General features: G+C 50.7%; 1 protein-coding gene across 2 annotated transcripts; it reads left to right on the top strand.

The window, feature by feature from the left end:
- Positions 1–1245: 1245 nt before the first annotated feature.
- Positions 1246–18993, top strand: hgh1 (HGH1 homolog (S. cerevisiae)). 2 transcript variants are annotated; one of them, XM_055665438.1, is made up of 7 exons: positions 1246–1308; positions 2923–3493; positions 8030–8130; positions 9715–9813; positions 14698–14789; positions 16232–16354; positions 18225–18993. In XM_055665438.1, the coding sequence occupies exons 2-7, from the start codon at positions 2952–2954 to the stop codon at positions 18420–18422; spliced, it is 1155 nt and encodes a 384-aa protein (XP_055521413.1). In that variant the 5' UTR covers positions 1246–1308; positions 2923–2951; the 3' UTR covers positions 18423–18993. The 2 variants fall into 2 exon arrangements, with proteins under 2 accessions (XP_055521413.1, XP_055521416.1); XM_055665441.1 differs by having other exon boundaries at positions 1257–1277.
- The last annotated feature ends 1073 nt before the right edge of the window (positions 18994–20066 follow it).

Genomic DNA, 20066 nt, shown 5'->3' with positions numbered 1-20066 from the left:
CCACTCTGGTCCCACCCTCTTTATTTGTCTCCATGATCCAGAGGAGGTTGGTGACCTTCTTCTGGGGAGAGAAGAATCATTGGGTCACTGCTGGGGTTCTGAGTCTCTCGTTGGAGGAGGGCGGTCAGGCGCTGGTTTGCGTTCGTACCCAGGTGGCAGCTCTCCGTCTCAGGACCCTGCGGAGGTATATGTATTCCGAGTGTCCTCCTACATGGCATGCACTAGCGACGTACTTTTTCCGCCAGGGTCCGCCAGGAGGGCCCACAGCTTCTGGTAGAGGGCATCAGTCGACACGCTAGGCGGGAGTTACCTGGCTTTTATGGAGATCTACTTTAAGCCAGGAATCTGGGCACCTTCAGCCAGGGAGTTGCTCCAGAGAGGGATGGGGGTGTGGTGGCTGTGAGAGTGACCGGCCCTCACCCTGTCATGATGGGTTTTGAGGAGAGGCGTGAGCGTGGAGCGATTCCAGCCGAGCTTACCCCCGTTCCGTCAGAAATTGCTCATAGGACCTACGGCCCGGGTCCCTTCCCGAGAGCCGGCCCCATGCAACATGAGCTGCCTTTCCGAGTTTCCCAGCGTGCCGTTCCGTGACGCGGAGAGGCGCGTACTGTACAGGCTGCTCCTGCACTTCCTCGCCCTTGTCTTCCATCCAGACACGCTCTGGCGGTCCGTGTTAACACCTGACGGTGGGAGTGGTCCCCAGTGGAGGTCTCTCTATACATCGGGGACCTGGGGTGAGGAGTGTTGCCCATGGCTGTGGCCTGTAACAGGTACTTGAGCCGGTTCACGGTCTCGCTAGCCGCCCGTCACTTCTGCGGCGAGGAAGAGACCGTGTTCCACGTCTACGTGCAGTGTGAGAGGTTGCAGCCCCTGTACCACTATCTGAAGGGGCTGCTCCTCAAGTATTGGCTACGTTTCAGCCCCACGCTGCTGACATTTGGGCACCCGGTACAGAGGGGGGAAGGTCGGGAGGGTGGGGGGGGATCTAAAAAACAGTGCGGCGTTCCCTCACCCCCCCCCCCCCCCCCAGAGTGACGCTGTCCCCCAGTGACGTTGTCCCCCCCAGTGACGCTGCCCCCCCCAGTGACGCTGACCCCCCCCCCCCCCCCCCCCAGTGACGCTTTACTCGCTGTAGGCCGACGCTCTGACGTTGCGTGACGGTAAAAGACTACAACCCCCAAAAGGCAAAGCGGCCACTTCCTGCCCCGGCCCCGCGCACGGCGGCATCCTATTGGAGCAGCCGGCTGGCAATCAGCGCCCAGTGGGCGGGACATCCGGTGGGTTGTCGGGAGCTCGCGTGGTCCGGGGGTGAGTGGAGAGTGGGGAGAGGGAGGGAGGGAATGTGGGAATGGGGGAGGGGTGGGGGAGACAGGGGAGGGAATGGGAGAGGGGATGCGGGAGGAAGCCAGTCCCTGATCCCCTCCGTCTTAAATCCCCCCTCTTGCCTGAGACCCACCCAATCCTATATCCTCATTCCTAAATTTCCCCCTTTCCTAGATCCACCCAATCTCTGCCACAGAGGGTAGTCGAGGCCAGTTCATTGGCTATATTTAAGAGGGAGTTAGATGTGGCCCTTGTGGCTAAAGGGATCAGGGGGTATGGAGAGAAGGCAGGTACAGGATACTGAGTTGGATGATCAGCCATGATCATATTGAATGGCGGTGCAGGCTAGAAGGGCCGAATGACCTACTCCTGCACCTATTGTCTATGTTTCTATGGACCCCCCCTCTCTCTAGTCCCCTCCTCCCCTGCCCCAAGTCTCCCCCCTTTGCCCCAGATTTCCCTGCTCCTCTCCCATTATTCCGGATTCAACTCCCTCCCCTTGCCTTGGTTTCCCTCCCTCCCCCTGTCTCAGATTAGCCCTTCCCTCTCTCTCCCCCTCCATCATATACCCCTCTCTTACCCTGGATTCTCTCCTCCCCTCCCCCTCCCTCCACCCCCCCCCCCCCCCCCCCATTGGTGTGTCAGCAGTGGGTGAGAAACTGGTGTGAGCAACTAGTGAGCAACAAGGAAATGCAGAACGTCTGAAGAAGGGTTTCGGCCCGAAACGTTGCCTATTTCCTTCGCTCCATAGATGCTGCTGCACCCGCTGAGTTTCTCCAGGTTTCTCCAGCTTTTTTGTGTAACCAAGGAAATGCAGAAGCCCTTTTAAACCAAAGACAGACACAAAAAGCTGGAGTAACTCAGCGGGTTAGAAATGCAAATCTGGAGAGAAGGAATAGGTGACGTCTCGGGTCGAGAACCTTCTTCAGACTTCAGACCTAGTGTGAAGATAGACACTGAATCCTGGAGTAACTCAGCGGGTCTGGCAGCATCTCTGGAGAAGGTAGACAAAAATGCTGGAGAAACTCAGCGGGTGCAGCAACATCTATGGAGCGAAGGAAATGGGCAACGTTTCGGGCTGAAACCCTTCTTCTGACTGATCTCGGGTTTCGGCCCAAAACGTTGCCTATTTCCTTCGCTCCATAGATGCTGCTGCATCCGCTGAGTTTCTCTAGCACTTTTGTCTATCTTCGATTTTCCAGCATCTGCAGTTCCTTCTAAAGCATTTAAGAAGGAACTGCAGTTGCTGGAAAATCGAAGGTACACAAAAATGCTGGAGAAGGGTTTTGGCCCAAAACGTTGCCTATCTCCTTCGCTCCATAGATGCTGCTGCACCCGCTGAGTTTCTCCAGCATTTTTGTCTACCTTCCTTCTTAAACATCTCTGGAGAACATGGAGAGGTTATGTTTTGGGATGGGACCCTTCGTCAGACTCTTCTTCCCCAGCTTCTGAGGAAGGGTCCCAACCTGAGACGTCGCCTATCCATGTTCAGCATCCGGGCAGAGATGCTGTGTTACTCAAGCACTTTGTGTCTTTTTTTTGTAAACCAGCACCTGCCGTTCCTTGTTTCTCCACTAAACCTTACTTTTCCCTCGACAGACTGACTGCCCAGGCCGAGGAGAGCGGACATGCTGGAGGATGCACGGGCCCGTGAGCTCTTGCCCTTCCTGTCACCGGGAACCCGTCCGGATGTCAGGAGCCAGGCGACCGACTGCGTGCTGGGGCTGACGGGGAGCGTGGAAGGGAGAAGCTTCCTGGCCCAGAACGTGACCTATCTGCAGGCTCTCCTGACCCTGACTCGCGAGTGTTGCGGGGCCCTGGTGAAGGACTGCCTCCGGGCCTTCGTCAACCTGTCCGCGGACGAGACTGTGCACCGGGCCCTGGTCCACGAGGTCGACCTCCTCCCTCCTCTGCTGAAGAACCTCTGTGACCCCGAGTGCGACTACTCCGACCAGATCTGCTCCATCCTGTCCAACCTCTCACGCAGTGCGGACACCTGCAAAGAGGTGCTGCGCGCCATTCAGGACCAGGGCATGGGCTTGGCCAAGATCGTGGAGGTCTTCTGCACAGAGGGTTACAACAAGAAGGTCACCCTTCACTACCTGGGACCTCTGCTGTCCAACCTGACTCAGTTACCAGAAGCCAGGCAGTTCATACTGGATAAAGACAGGTCTGTTTCTTCTCATGAACTATGTTATCTCGCGACATTGTTTTAAATTACTATTAAAACAATAGACAATAGGTGCAGGAGTCGGCCATTTGGCCCTTCGAGCCAGCACCGCCATTCAATGTGATCATGGCTGATCATCCCCCATCCCCGTTCCTGCCTTCTCCCCATATCTCCTGACCGCTATTTTTAAGAGCCCTATTTAGCTCTCTCTTGAAAGCATCCAGAGAACCGGCCTCCACCGCCCTCTGAGGCAGAATTCCACAAAGTACTCGTGCTACAACACCAGGATAAGCGCTTAACTAAGTAAACCAAGCCCAATGTCAAAGTAGAATCTAAACTGCCATGCATACTTATACAGTAGGGTAATATTCAATAATAAACTGAAGACAGACACAAAATGCTGGAGTAACTCAGCGGGACAGGCAGCATCCCTGGAGAGAAGGAATGGGTGATGTTTTGAGTCGAGACCCTTCTTCAAACTAAGGATCAGGGGAGAGGGAAACAGAGATAAGGAAATGTAAGGTGTGAAAACGAGACATCAAAAGCTATCTACATGTTAACAAGCACATAAAAACTATCATTGGAGTTATCAAGTGGACATCTCCCTTCACCGGTGAGTTAGGCCGGCAACACCTCGGCAAGGCTCAACAGTTAGCTCTGGCCTCCCAGAACAATACCTGCTCTCACCACCTATGCTACCAGTATGCACTACTAACCAGCTAACTATGCAACTATCTACTAAGTGAAGGAAACTGCAGACGATGAATTCACTCAAACAAATGCTAAACACTGGCATCCCGTCTTAAATTTGTCCTAAGCCGTCATCAAACAATCATAGCGCCACAAATATCAGCCTCGCATATAAACCTGGGATACACTTGCACGGAGGTGTAGAAGGAGGTTGAGGGGAGACCTGGTAGAAGGTTATAAAATTATGAGGGCCATAGATAGGGTGGATACTGATAAGTTCATGTCATCGGAACAGAATTAGGCCATTTGGCATATTGAGTCTACTCCGCTATTCAATTACGGCTGACCTATTTTTCCCTCTCAACCCCATTCTCCTGCCTTCTCCCCGTAAACTTTGACACGCATACTAATCAAGAATCTGTCATTCTCTGCTTTAAAAATTCCCAATGACTTGACTTTCACCCATTCACCAAAGTTTGCGACGGTGATGTCCTGGGCAACGTTTATTCCACGGGGAGTGGTGGGAGCCTGGAACGCGCTGTCAAGGGAGCTCATAGAATCACAGAGTGATGCAGCGTGCAAGCAGGCCCTTCACCCCAACTTGTCTACACTGACCAACATGTCCCAACTACATTAGTCCCACCTGCCCGTGTTTGGTCCATATCCCTCCAAACCTGTCCTATCCATGTACCTGTCTAACTGTTTCTTAAACGTTGGGATAGTCCCAGCCTCAACTACCTCCTCTGGCAGCTTATTCCATACACCCGCCATCCTTTTATGTGAAAACGTTACCCCTCAGATTCTTATTAAATCTTTTCCCCTTCACCTTGAACCTGTGTCCTCTGGTCCTCGATTCCCCTACTCTGGGCAAGAGACTCTGTGCATCTACCCGATCTATTCCTCTCATGATTTTATACAGCTGGTGGTGGAGGCAGATACAGTAGTGATGTGTAGAAGCTACCTTATTGAAGACTCGGGAACTATCTTTAATCAGACTTTAATGGACTTTATCTAGCACTCAATGTTATTCCCTGGTTCCTGTATCTGTACATAGAAACATAGAAATTAGGTGCAGGAGTAGGCCATTCGGCCCTTCGAGCCTGCACCGCCATTCAATATGATCATGGCTGATCATCCAACTCAGTATCCCGTACCTGCCTTCTCTCCATACCCTCTGACCCCCTTAGCCACAAGGGCCACATCTAACTCCCTCTTAAATATAGCCAATGAACTGGCCTCAACTACCCTCTGTGGCAGAGAGTTCCAGAGATTCACCACTCTGTGTGTGAAAAAAGTTCTTCTCATCTCGGTTTTAAAGGATTTCCCCCTTATCCTTAAGCTGTGACCCCTTGTCCTGGACTTCCCCAACATCGGGAACAATCTTCCTGCATCTAGCCTGTCCAACCCCTTAAGAATTTTGTAAGTTTCTATAAGATCCCCTCTCAATCTCCTAAATGCTAGAGAGTATAAACCAAGTCTATCCAGCCTTTCTTCATAAGACAGTCCTGACATCCCAGGAATCAGTCTGGTGAACCTTCTCTGCACTCCCTCTATGGCAAAAATGTCCCTCCTCATATTTGGAGACCAAAACTGTACGCAATACTCCAGGTGTGGTCTCACCAAGACCCCGTACAACTGCAGTACAGGGTCCGTGGGCGGCTTAATTGTAATCATGTATAGTCTTTCCGCTGACTGAATATCACACGCACAAAAAAGCTTTTCACTGTACCGAAACTAAACATGGAAATGTAGGGAGTTGAGTATGGATCAGCGTAGAGGGAGCTTTACTCTCTACCCATCAAGTCTACTCCGCCATTCAATCATGGCTGATCTATCTCTCCCTCCCAACCCCATTCTCCTGCCTTCTCCCCATAACCTCTGACACCCGTACTAATCAAGAATCTATCTATCTCTGCCTTAAAAATATCCACTGACTCAGCCTCCACAGCCTTCTGTGGCAAAGAATTTCGCAGAATCACCACCAAGTAAATTTCACCTCATCTCCTACCTAAAAGAACGTTCTTTAATTCTGAGGCCAAGACCTCTAGTCCGAGACTCTCCCACTAGTGGAATCATCCTCTCCACATCCACTCTACCCAAGCCTTTCACTATTCTGCACGTTTCAATGAGGTCCCCCCTCGTTCTTCTAAACTCCAGCGAGTACAGGCCCAGTGCTGACAAACCTACTCATTCCTGGGATCATTCTTGTAAACCTCCTCTGGACCCTCTCCAAAGCCAGCGCATCCTCAGATATGGTGCCCAAAATTGCTCACAGTATTCCAAATTTCAATATTCCAATATTTAAGAGACACTTGGACATGTATGTGGATAGGAAAGAATTAGAGAGAAGATAGACACAAAAAGTTGGAGTAACTTAGCGGGTCAAACGGCATCACTGAAGAAAAACAATAGGTGACGTTTCGGGTTGAGACCATTCTTCAGACTCAACCTGAAATGCCACCTATTCCTTCTCTCCAGAGATGCTGTCTGACCTGCTGAGTTACTCCAGCTTTTTGTGTCTTATCTTTGGTTTAAACCAAGAAAGGTTTTGACCTGAAACGTTGCCTATTTCCTTCGCTCCATAGATGCTGCTGCACCCGCTGAGTTTCTCCAGCACTTTTGTCTATCTGCAGTTCCTTCCTACACTAGGTTTAGAGGGATTTGTGCCAAATGTGGGCAGATGGGACCTGTTTAGATGGGGCATTTTGGGTGGCATAGATAAGTTGGGCTGCGTGATCTGTTTCCCTTCTGTATATGTGTCATTCTCATATGTACTGATAACGGAGTAACGGAATTCTGAACTTTCAGCAGCATAACAGGATTCTAAGCACAATAAACAGATAATATTTAGATTTAGTTTACTTTGCAGATATAACGCAGAAATAGGCACCGGTCCACTGAGTCCACGCCGACCAATATGTAAAACCAATGTAAAACATAGTTGATTTGTGCAACCTAAGACTGAAGATCATAGTTGTGGTTAGTACTGTACCAGGTATGAGCTATCACAGGCACCTCCTCCCATCAAAGGGTCATGTTGAGCTTGTTTCAGGCGGTCACCGTGGCACAGCGGTAGAGTTGTTGCCTTACAGCGTATGCAGCGCCGGAGACCCGGGTTCCATCCCGACTACGGGTGCTGCCTGTACGGAGTTTGCACGTTCTCCCCGTGACCTGCGTGGGTTACCTCCGAGATCTTCGGTTTCCTCCCACACTCCAAAGACGTACAGGTATATAGGTTAATTGGCTTGGTAAATGAAAAAATTGTCCCCAGTGGATGTAAGATAGTGTTAATGTGCGGGGATCGCTGGTCGGCGCAGACCTGGTGGGCCAAAGGTCGTTTCCGGCCTGTAACTCTAAACTAAACTAATGATTGTTGGGAAGATATTGGGAAATCATAGGAGCAGAATTAGGCCATTCGGCCCATCGAGTCTGCTTTGTTTCTATAAGATCACCCTCATCCGTTTTAGAACCTGGCCAGGGTTTACATACTCCTGTACATTCTTCCCGGTGGCCAGGGTGGTGTGGGTCTACGATGGTACTGGCTGCCAATTTGAGGTAGTGTTTCCTGTACACCCAAGATAGCCACAAAAAGCTGGAGTAACTCAGCGGGACAGACAGCATATCAGGAGAGAAGGAGTAGGTGAAGTTTCGGGTCGAGACCCTTCTTCAGACTCGAATAGGTGGCGTTTCGGGTCGAGGCCCTTCAGATTCTTCCTGTAGACCCCTTGGATGGTGGATGGTGGGGAGGTCAGTACCAGTGATGGCGAATACACTGCGAGTGTTCGGTGTTACTAGCCTGACTGAATGCAGTGACTCCTCTTTTAGCCGGTGTGCTCTACTCCACAGGTGTGTCGTGCAGCGTTTACTCCCTTACACCCAGTACGAGGGTTCATGTGTACGTCGAGGAGGCGTGGTGGGCACGCTACGTAACTGCTGCTTCGACTACGGTGAGTGCGTCGTCTCTCCTTGCCTCCATTGACTGGAACGCCATCTACAAACCCGGCCCTGCACTCTGGTCAAAACTCATCCGGGTTACCGCTTCATTTAAGGCTAGTTTACTTCAGAGTGACAGCGCCGAAAAACAGCCCCTTCGGCCCACCGAGTCCGCGTCTGCATGTCTTTGGGATGTGGGAGGAAACCGGAACTCCCGGGGAAAAAACCCCACAGGGAGAATGTACAAACTCCATACAGACAGCACCCGTAGTCAGGATTGAACCTGGGTCTCTGGCGCTGTGCCGATCGTTGCTGTATACCTGCAGTTACACAGATAGCCACACAGAGGGTACAGAAGCTTGAAAGCGCGCACCTCCAAGCTCTGGAACAGCTTCGTCCCCTCCGCGCGCTGCACCGATTAATCAAGCCATTATTATCTATTTTTCAATTTAATTTGGGAAAATAAATTGATATTAAAGATGCCATTAAGCTGAGAAGAAGTGTTGAAAAGATTTAGGAGGATGTCGCCAGGACTCCAGGGACTGATCTGTAGGGCGAGGTTGGGCAAGCTGGGTCTTTATTCCTTGGAGCGCAGGAGGCTGAGCAGTGAGCTGATGGTGTCTAGATCCAGGGGCCAGAGTTTAGGAATAAGGGGTAAGCCATTTAGAACGGAGACGAGGAAACACTTTTTCTCACACAGAGTGGTGAGTCTGTGGAATTCTCTGCCTCAGAGGGCGGTGGAGGCAGATTCTCTGGATGCTTTCAAGAGAGAGCTTGATAGGGCTCTTAATAATAGCGGAGTCAGGGGATATGGGGAGAAGGCAGGAACGGGGTACTGATTGGGGATGATCAGCCATGATCACATTTAGGGGTGCTGGCACGAAGGGCCGAATGGCCTACTCCCGCACCTATTGTCCATTGTTTAAAATGGTGCAGGATATAGCTCGGGTGAATACACACCTTCTTTTCCAGGGTTGGGAAATCGGGGGGGAGAGGGAGCTTCCTTGGAGCGGGGCTCAGGGGTGTGGGAGGGAGAAGGAGCTTGTCGTGAACACGGTCAGGGGAGAGGGAACTCCCGGGAACTGGAGTCAGGGGAGCGGGAGTTTCCCGGAAGTGTGGGGGAGAGGGGGTAGAGGGAGAGCCCAGACAATGCGGGTTTAGTTCAGACCAAGATTCACAATTCAGTCCAAGCAAGACTCATTAATCTTCGGTTACTCAACTCTTTCGTTTGTTTTCACAACTTCATAAACAACAGAGCGTGTCTCAATATTATTTGTTGGAAGGAACGGCAGATGCTGGTTTAAACCAAAGATAGACACAAAAAGCTGGAGTAACTCACAGGGTCGTTCCCCTCTCCCCTGACTCCCACTCTAAAGAAATGTCTCGACCTGAAACGTCACCCATTCCTTCTCTCCAAAGATGCTGCCAGGCCCGCTGAGTTACTCCAGCATTTTGTGTCTTAGCTTCTGAATATTATTTTACTCACTCAGACAATGTGGTGGATGTTTGATTTGGCGTTTCTGCGGTGCAAATCTCCCTGACCACCCGGCTGATTATGTGAACTCGTTGTGTCTCCCCCCCCCCCCCCCCCTCTCCAGCCTCTCACGAGTGGTTGCTGGGCCCTGAAGTCGACATCCTTCCCTTCTTGCTGCTGCCCTTGGCCGGCCCAGAGGAACTGAGCGAAGAGGAAATGGAAGGTAGGTAGAGAGGGAGCAACAAGGAAAGTTGCGGTCCCTGGCAGCAAAACATAAGGGAACTCGCGGTTATGGAGCCATTAGGAGGTAGTGACCATAATATGGTCAGGTTTAATCTACAATTGGAGAGGGAGAAGGGTAAATCAGAGGTGTCAGTGTTACAGTTGAATAAAGGGGACTATGGGGCCATGAGGGAGGAGCTGGCCAAAGTTGACTGGAAAGGTACCCTGGCAGGGATGACAGTGGAACAAAAATGGCAGGTATTTCTGGGAATAATACAGAAGGTGCAGGATCAGTTCATTCCAAAGAGGAAGAAAGATTCCAAGGGGAGTAAGGGGCGACCGTGGCTGACAAGGGACGTCAGGGACAGTATAAAAATTAGAGAAAAGTACAATGTAGCAAAGATGAGCGGGAAGCAAGAGGATTGGGTAATGTTTATGGAGCAACAGAAGATAACTAAAAAGGCAATACGGGGAGAAAAGATGAGGTACGAAGGTAAGCTAGCCAAGAATATAAAGGAGGATAGTAAAAGCTTCTTTAGGTATGTGAAGAGGAAAATATTAGTTAAGACCAAAGTTGGACCCTTGAAGACAGAAACAGGTGAATTTATTACGGGGAACAAGGAAATCGCAGATGAGTTGAACAGGTACTTTGGATCCGTCTTCACTAAGGATGACACAAACAATCTTCCTGATGTACTAGTGGCCAGAGGATCTGGGGCAGCGGAGGAACTAAAGGAAATCCACATTAGGCAGGAAATGGTGTTGGGTAGACTGATGGGACTGAAGGCTGATAAATCCTCAGGGCCTGATGGTCTGCATCCCAGGGAACTTAAGGAAGTGGCTCTAGAAATCGTGGACGCATTGTGATAATTTTCCAATGTTCTATAGACTCAGGATCAGTTCCTGTGGATTGGAGGGTAGCTAATGTTATCCCACTTTTTAAGAAAGGATGGAGAGAAAAAACAGGGAATTATAGACCAGTTAGCCTGACATCAGTGGTGGGAAATGCTGGAGTCAATTTTAAAAGATGAAATAGTGGCACATTTGGATAGCAGTAACAGGATCGGTCCGAGTCAGCATGGATTTACGATGGGGAAATCATGTTTGACTAATCTTCTGGAATTTTTTGAATATGTAACTAGGAAAAGGGACAAGGAGGAGCCAGTGGATGTAGTGTACCCGGACTTTCAGAAAGCATTTGATAAGGTCCCACATAGGAGATTAGTGGGCAAAATTAGAGCACAAGGTATTGGGGGTAGAGTGCTGACATGGATAGAAAATTGGTTGGCAGACAGGAAACAAAGAGTAGGGATTAACGCGTCCCTTTCAGAATGGCAGGCAGCGATTAGTGGGGTACCGCAAGGCTTGGTGCTGGGACCGCAGCTATTTACAATATACATCAATGATTTAGATGAAGGGATTCAAAGTAACATTAGCCAATTTGCAGATGACACAAAGCTGGGTGGCAGTGTGAACTGTGAGGAGGATGCTATGAGAATGCAGGGTGACTTGGACAGGTTGGGTAAGTGGGCAGATGCATGGCAGATGCAGTTTAATGTGGATAAATGTTTATCCACTTTGGTAGCAAAAGCAGGAAGGCAGATTATTATCTAACTGGGGTCAAGTTGGGTAAAGGGGAAGTACAAAGGGATCTAGGGAACCTTGTTCATCAGTCAATGAAAGCAAGCATGCAGGTACAGCAGGCAGTGAAGAAAGCGAATGGCATGGCCTTCATAACAAAAGGATTTGAGTATAGGAGCAGGGAGGTTCTACTGCAGTTGTACAGGGTCTTGGTGAGACCACACCTGGAGTATTGTGTACAGTTTTGGTCTCCTAATCTGAGGAAAGACATTCTTGCCATAGAGGGAGTACAGAGGAGGTTCACCAGACTGATTCCTGGGATGTCAGGACTTTCATATGAAGAAAGACTGGATAGACTCGGTTTGTACTCGCTAGAATTTAGAAGATTGAGGGGGGATCTTATAGCAACTTTCAAAATTCTTAAGGGGTTGGACAGGCTAGATGCAGGAAGATTGTTCCCGATGTTGGGGAAGTCCAGAACAAGGGGTCACAGTTTAAGGATAAGGGGGAAATCTTTTAGGACCGAGATGAGGAAAACTTTTTTCACACAGAGAGTGGTGAATCTCTGGAATTCTCTCCCGCAGAAGGTAGTTGAGGCCAGTTCATTGGCTATATTTAAGAGGGAGTTAGATGTGGCCCTTGTGGCTAAAGGGATCAGAGGGTATGGAGAAAAGGCAGGTACATGATACTGAGTTGGATGATCAGCCATGATCATATTGAATGGCGGTGCAGGCTCGAAGGGCCGAATGGCCTACTCCTGTACCTATTTTCTATGTTTAAGAGGAGTATAGGAGCAAAGAGGTCCTTCTGCAGTTGTACAGGGCCCTAGTGAGACCACACCTGGAGTATTGTGTGCAGTTTTGGCCCCTAATTTGAGGAAGGACATTCTTGCCATTGAGGGAGTTTACAAGGTTAATTCCCGGGATGGTGGGACTGTCACATGCTGAGAGAATGGAGCGGCTGGGCTTGTATACTCTGGAATTTAGAAGGATGAGAGGGAATCTTATTGAAACGTATAAGATTATTAAGGGTTTGGACACGCTAGAGGCAGAAAACATGTTCCCGATGTTGGGGGAGGCCACAGTCTAAGAATAAGGGGTAAGGCATTTAGAATGGAGATGAGGAAAAACTTTTTAACACAGGGAGTTGTGAGTCTGTGGAATTCAGAGGGCGATGGAGGCCAGTTCTCTGGATGCTTTCAAGAGAGAGCTTGATAGGGCTTAAAGATAGTGGAGTCAGGGGATATAGGGAGAAGGCAGGAACGGGGTTCTGATTGTGGATGATCAGCCATGATGAACCAGAGGAAGAGGACTGGACTTTGTTGCCTTCACTCATAGTGGGAACCATTGTGGGGGGATGTTTTTATCTTCAATGTTAAATTCTTTAATGTTGTGTCTAATTTTTAATGGTGTGCTGCAAATGGCAACTTAAATTTCACGACACCAATTGGTGTACGTGACAATAAATGTCCTTTGTCCTTTGATCACAGTGAATGGTGGTGCTGGCTCAAAGGGCCAAATGGCCTACTCCTGCAGCTATTGGATATTGTACATTGTCATAACATTGAAACAGAAACGAGCAGCGCTTTGATCTTGGCTCTGAAATCTTAACATGTAGAATATAGAACAGTACAGCACATCAAATAGGCTCTTTGGCCCACAGTGTCTCTGCCTAACAAGATGCCTAGACCAACCTCTAGCCTTTGTCACTTACTTCACCCATCTGCCAACTAAACCCCCCGCTGCACCTCACCTGTATCCACCTATCACTTGTGTAGGAAGGAACTGCAGGTGCTGGTTTACACTGAAGATAGACACAGAATGCTGGAGTAACTCAGCAGGTCAGGCAGCATCTCTGGAGAGAAGGAATGTGCTGTTTCGGGTTGAGCCTTCGGGTTGAGCCTTCAGACCCAAAACATGAGCTATTATATCTCTCCAGAGATGCTGCATGACCTGCTGAGTTAATCCAGCATTTTGTATCCGCCTACTGTTCGGCAGGCTATTGTCCCACCCCTGCCTTTTTCCCCCCCCAACTTTCTCCCCCCTTACTCCATTGGTCCCATCCTAAAACATTGTATGTCCATGCCTTCTACAGATGCTGCCTGACCTGCTGAGTTCCTCCAGCACTTTGTGTTTTGACCAAAGTTCAGTCCCCCTATTCCTCCATTGTCCCCTAAAGGGCCTGTTCTACTTGCTGATTTTTTTCGGCGACTGCTGGCGTCATTGACTGGCGTATCAGGTCACCGAACAAGTCGCGGCGTGATGACGTATTGACGTGCGGTGTTGTTTCAAGTGTCGCAACATTTTTTTTGTCACCGCTGGATTTTGAGATGTTCAAAATTTTTTGCCGATCCTGATATGTGGCCGGCAGTCGCCGAAAAAATCGCCAAGCCGGGACAGGCCCTTGAACCCTTGATCCGTCTCCATCTAAAGCATCCTTGGCCGACAGATCGGGGCCAGCCACTGTTCACTGACAGGATCCGCTAGCGTATGGGAGGGGACGTGCGGAGTACCGAGGATGTGACGGGTCAGGGGGCAGCATGTCTACCTCTCGAACTACCTGCCCCGACCCAGCTCGATCCCTTTTAACGACAGATATCCTGGTTTAGAGAGAGGGATACAGCCTGGTAACATGGCCCTTCGGCCCACTGAGTCCAGGCCGACCGTTGATCACCCTTTCACGCTAGTTTGCGGGCTGCGCGGTGGCACAGCGGTTGAGTTGCTGCCTTACAGCGCCTGAGATCTGGGTTCCATCCCAGCTGCAGGTGCTGTCTGTGGAATTTGTACGTTCTCCCCCATGACCACGTGGGTTTTCTCCGGATGCTCCGGTTTTTTCCTCCCCCACTCCAAAGACGTACAGGTTTGTGGGTTTAATTGACTTTGGTAAAATTGTAAATTGTCCCCAGTGTGTAGGATAGTGTTAATGCGCAAGGTGATCGCTGGGCGGCGTGGACTCGATGACAAGGGGCCTGTTTCTGCTCTCTATCTTTAAAGTCTAAAAGTCCATGTGATTCCAGTTTCACATCCACTCCCTCAACACCCGGGGAGATTTGCAGAGGCCAAGTAACTTACAAACCCGCACGTCTTTGGGATGTGGGAGGAAACCGGAGCACCCGGAGGAAACCCACGCGGTCACAGGGAGAACGCCCAAACTCCACACAGACAGTAGCTGAGGTCAGGATGGGACCCGGGTCTCTGGTGCTTGCGAGGCTGTGGCTCTACCAGCTGTGCCCCCTTAGACCCTAGCCGCTTCCTGACCTTTGGCCTGTCTCTGCCCTCTGACCCGTCTCTGCCCTCTGACCCAGGCTTGCCCGAGGATCTGCAGTACCTGCCGGAGAATAAACAGCGAGAGCAGGACCCGGATATCCGGAGGATGCTCCTGGAGGCCATAAATCTGGTAGGTGTGCATGTGACCCCCCCCCACCCCGAGTTCTCACAGAGCCCCCCAGAGCTATCCCCACATCAGTCATCCTTGGAAACACCGCACCTGCACAGTCCACTCCACAGTCAAAAAGGAACAACAGAGGATGTTCTTCCTGCGGCAGCTGAGGGAGCACAATCTGCCACAATTTGGTCAAATTCTACACGGCTATCGTAGAGTCTGTCCTCAACTTCTCCATCATGGCCTGGTTTGGCCCAGCTACCAAGCACGACATCCGGAGGCTGCAGCGAATCGTCCGATCAGCTGAGAAGGTTATTGGCTGCAACCTTCCCCCCATTGATGAACTGTACAGTGCAAGGGCCAGCAAGCGAGCGGGTAAGATCATCTCTGGCCCCTCTCACCCTGGACACAAACTCTTTGAATCACTTCCCTCTGGAAGGCGACTCCGGACTGTCAAAGCTGCCACAGCCAGACATAAAAAACAGCTTTTTACCACGAGCAGTAGCTCTACTCAACAGCCAACAATTTGTAGCCTCCTTTTGCTCTGGTATTTTATTTAATTCACATGTTTAATCAATAATGTTTTCTTATTAATGTTTATTGTTTTATGTGTCACTGTATGTCATGTCACTTGTGGGCAGAGCACCAAGGCAAATTCCTTGTATGTGAATGCTTGGCCAATAAACGTTTTCATAAAACTTCATAAACTTCATTAGTTTAGTTTAATTTTAGAGTAATAGCCCTTTGGCCCACTGAGTCCGTGCCGAGCTGTGATCCCCGCACACTAACACTATCCTACACAAACTAGGGACAATTTAGAATTTTACCGAAGCCAATTAACCTACAAACCTGTACGCCTTCGGAGTGTGGGAGGAAACCGCGGAACACACGGGGAAAACCCATGTAGGTCACAGGGAGAACGTACAAGCTCCACACAGACAGCGGGACAGGCAGCATCTCTGGAGGGAAGGAATGGGTAACTGGGAAGAAGTCTGAAGAAGGGTCTCGACCCGAAAGGGCTTGGACGCACTAGAGGCAGGAAACATGTTCCCGATGTTGGGGGAGGCCAGAATCAGGGGCCACAGTTTAAGAATAAGGAGTAAGCCATTTAGAACGGAGACGAGGAAACACTTTTTTTCACAGAGAGTGGTGAGTCTGGAATTCTCTGCCTCAGTGGAGGCGGGTTCTCTGGAGGCTTTCAAGAGAGAGCTAGATAGGGCTCTTAAAAATAGCAGAGTCAGGGGATATGGGGAGAAGGCAGGAACGGGGTACTGATTGGGGATGATCAGCCATGATCACATTGAATGGCGGTGCTGGCCCAAAGGGCCGAATGGCCTACTCCTGCACCTATTGTCTATTGTCTGTTGAAACGTCACCCATCGCTGCCTGTCCCGCTGAGTTACTCTGGCTTTTTGTGTCTACCTTCTGTGTTAATCTGTGCTGCCTCTCTGCCCCAGCTGGTGGCGACCAAGAACGGGCGTGAGGTGGTGAGGGAGAAGAACGCCTATGTGATCCTCCGGGAGCTACACAGGTGGGAGGAGGAGCCGCAGGTTGGTGCAACCTGCCTGAAACTGATCGAGGTAAGTGGCAGTGGGGACCGCGGTTGCTTCGGGCAGCTGCATCGGTCACTAGCAGCTGGTCTCTCCCAGTCACCTAGCCAACAGTACAGTACAAAAACAGGCCCCAATCCGTCTATGTAAGGTCATCCCATTTGCCCGCGTCTGTTCCGTATCCCTCTAAACCTTGTACCTATTCAAATGCCTTTTAAATGTTGTTATTGTACCTGCCTCAGCTACCTCCTCCGGCAGCTCGTTCCACATATCCACAGCATTCAGAGTGAAAACGTTGCTCCTCAGCTGCCTATTAAACTTTCCCCCTCTCACCTTAAACCTATGTCTCCTGGTTCTTGATCCCCTCCCCCCTACCCTGGGTAAAAGATTGTGTGCGTTCACCATATCTGTTCCCCTCATGATTTTGTAACCTGTAGAAGAATCAGTTCTCAGCCTCCAAAGAATAAAGTCCTAACCTGCCCAACCTTTTGTTTATAGCTCAGGCCCTTGAATCCCAGCAACATCCTTGTCAATCCTCTCTGCACTCTTTCCAGCTTAAGGGCATCTTACTGAAAGCAGGACGCCCAAACCTGAACCCATTGTGGGCCCGTCCCACTTACGCGACTAGTTCGGCGACTGTCCGGCACCCGTCATAGGTCGTCGCAGGTCGTCGAAAATGTTCAGCATGTTGAAAATCCAGCGGTGACCAGAAAGATGCTCTGACTGTTTGGGCGACTGAGGAGACTACACACGACCATACAGGCGACACTCTGTCGACATGTCGCGGGGTGAAGCCTGTATGGTCGTGAGTAGTCGCCCAAAGAGTCGTACCTTGTTCTGGTCGCCGCTGGATTTTCAACATGTTGAACATTTTCGGAGAACTGCAACCAACGACCTATGACGGGTGCCGGCAGTCACCAAAAAAATTGCGTAAGTGGGACAGGCCGATAGCTCTGAATGCGGCCTCGTCAATGTCTTGCAAAACTATAACGCAACGTCTCAACTTCAACATCACAGCCCTGATGACCCAACACGCCAAAATCCTTCTTCACCGCCCTGTCTACCTGCGCTGACACGTTCAGAGAACTATGTTCCTGTACTCCTAGATCCCTCTGTTCTACCACGCACCCCAGGGCCCTACCGTTCACTGTGAAAGTCCTCTCCAACTTTGACTTTTCCAAAATCGCACTTACCTGAATTAAACTCCATTTGCCACTCCTTGGCCCACTTGCCCGGCCGATCAAGATGCTGCTGAATCTCTTCGCCACTTTTTTCACTGTTCACGATGTCGCCTGTTTTAGTATCTGAACACGTGTGTGTATGTGGCCCGCTTCTTCACATCAACCACGTGAAATCACGGCACAGCTAGATTAGAGGGAGGAGTGGGCTTGAGGGAAGGGTGGTGCGGAGAGAGGGATTGTACTGAGCCCGGGGGGAGGGGACGGGTGGTGCCGGATGGGATGGGAGGATGGGGTGGTGATAGGGATGGGTGGTGTGGGATGGGATGGGATGGGAGGGAGTGCCGGTGCTGAGAGAGGGATGATGTTGGAACCCCGCTTGCTGGAGGGACGGGGTAGTGCTGAGGGGGGAACAGTGGGGAAGGGATAGTGTTGAAGAAACATCTCCTTGCGGATGGAGTGCTGAGGGAAGGTTAGAGTTGAGGGAATGCTGCCTTGCTGGAGGGAGGGGGTAGTGATGGGGGAGGGGGTGGTGGTGATGGGGGGTAGTGATGGGGGAGGGGGGGTGGTGATGGGGGGTAGTGATGAGGAGAGGTGGTGTGGACGGATGGTTCCTATATTGGGGGCTGTGATGTGACCCCCTCCAGTCCTGGTCCACAGCGGGTAACGTTCCCGGCACTCTATCCCCCCCCCCCCCCCACCCACTCCACCCACTCCCCCAGCTGCTGATCTCGGACGAGCCCGAGGCCGGCATGGAGAACCTTCTGGAAGTACAGATCCCCGAGGACGTGGAGAAGAAGCTGAGGCAACAGGAGGAAGAGGAGCAGAGGCAGCTGGAGGAGGAGAGGCAGCAGAAGGAAGAGGTCCAGCAGAAGGGAGAGGGGCAAGAGGGGAAAACACCAGCGGGTCTGGAGAGCTGACGGCTTCCTTGCCTAGTGTGGAGGAAGGAACTGCAGATGCTGCTTTACACCAAAGATAGACCCAAAATGCTGGAGTAACTCAGTGGGACGGGCAGCAACTCTGGAGAGAAGGAGTGGGTGACGTTTCGGGTCGACACCCTTCTTCAGACCCTGAAAAAGGATCTCGACCTGAAACGTCACCCATTCCTTCTCTCCAGAGATGCTTCGCTGCCTGGCCTGTCCTGTCCCCTGCACTTCTGTTTCAGGAGGGGCCGGGCCTTGGTTTTATTAATGCCCAACCTCTGTTCATCTGCACTGAAGTTAACTGCTTGCCTGGTTCCCCTTCAAAGACTTCCCCAGAAAATCCTTCCCAACGAACGCGTATAGTCATACGGCACAGAAACAGGCCCTTCGGCCCAACTCGCCCATGCCCACCAATGTGTCTTGCAGAGTTGGTTCCATTTGATTCGGATTCAGATTGAAACTTTATTGTCATTGTGCAGTGTACAGTACAGAGACAACGAAACACAGTTAGTATCTCCCTAGAAGAGCGACATAGAATACGAGCAATAAATAAATATATTTACGTGCATACAGTCATAGTCGTGCAATTATTTTTTTCCTGGTGGAAGGAGTGTCCGGGGGGTGGGGGTGATTGGCAGTCACCGAGGTACATTGTTGAGTAGTATGACAGCCGCAGGGAAGAAGCTGTTCCTCGACCTGCTGGTCCAGCAACGGAGAGACCTGTAGCGCCTCCCAGATGGCAGGAGGGTAAACAGTCCATGGTTGGGGTGAGAGCAGTCCTTGGTGATGCTGAGCGCCCTTCGCAGACAACGCTTGCTTTGGACAGACTCAATGGAGGGGAGCGAGGAACCGGTGATGCGTTGGGCAATTTTCACCACCCTCTGCAATGCCTTCCGGTCGGAGACAGAGCAGTTGCCATACCATACTGTGATACAGTTGGTAAGGATGCTCTCGATGGTGCAGCGGTAGAAGTTCACCAGAATCTGAGGAGACAGATGGACCTTCTTCAGTCTCCTCAGGAAGAAGAGACGCTGGTGAGCCTTCTTGACCAGAGTTGAGATATTGTGGGTCCAAGAGAGGTCATCGGAGATGTTGACTCCCAGGAACCTGAAGCTAGAAACACGTTCCACCTCCATTCCGTTAATGTGGATGGGGGTGTGCGTGCCGCCCCTAGACTTCCTGAAGTCAACAATGAGCTCCTTGGTCTTCTTGGAGTTAAGGGCCAGGTTGTTGTCAGCGCACCATGCTGCTAGGAGCTGGACCTCCTCCCTATAGGCCGACTCATCGTTGTTGCTGATGAGGCCAATCACCGTTGTATCATCTGCATACTTGATGATGGTGTTAGTACCATGTACTGGTGTGCAGTCATAGGTGAAGAGGGAGTAGAGGAGGGGGCTCAGCACACAGCCCTGTGGAACACTGGTGTTCAGGGTGAGGGTTGAAGAGGTGTGCTTGTCTAACCTAACAGACTGGGGTCTGTTGGTTAGAAAGTCCAGTATCCAGTTGCAGAGGGAGGGGTCGATGCCCAGGTTACCGAGTTTGGTGATCAGTTTAGATGGTATAATGGTGTTGAATGCCGAGCTGTAATCGATGAACAGCATTCTTACATAAGTGTCTCTGTTGTCGAGGTGGGAGAGGGCG

Source organism: Leucoraja erinacea, chromosome 2, assembly GCF_028641065.1.
Source record: "Leucoraja erinacea ecotype New England chromosome 2, Leri_hhj_1, whole genome shotgun sequence".
Lineage (NCBI taxonomy): Eukaryota > Metazoa > Chordata > Chondrichthyes > Rajiformes > Rajidae > Leucoraja > Leucoraja erinaceus.
The sequence above is the reverse complement of the archived record's forward strand: the minus strand, read 5'-3'. Positions and strand labels throughout refer to the sequence as shown.

Excerpts from the sequence above, each read along its gene's own strand:
- hgh1 (XM_055665438.1), top strand. The coding sequence starts at position 2,952 with ATGCTGGAGGATGCACGGGCCCGTGAGCTCTTGCCCTTCCTGTCACCG. Across the intron at positions 8,131-9,714 it reads TAACTGCTGCTTCGACTACG|CCTCTCACGAGTGGTTGCTG; the intron begins GTGAGTGCGTCG and ends CCCCCTCTCCAG. Across the intron at positions 9,814-14,697 it reads GAGCGAAGAGGAAATGGAAG|GCTTGCCCGAGGATCTGCAG; the intron begins GTAGGTAGAGAG and ends CCTCTGACCCAG.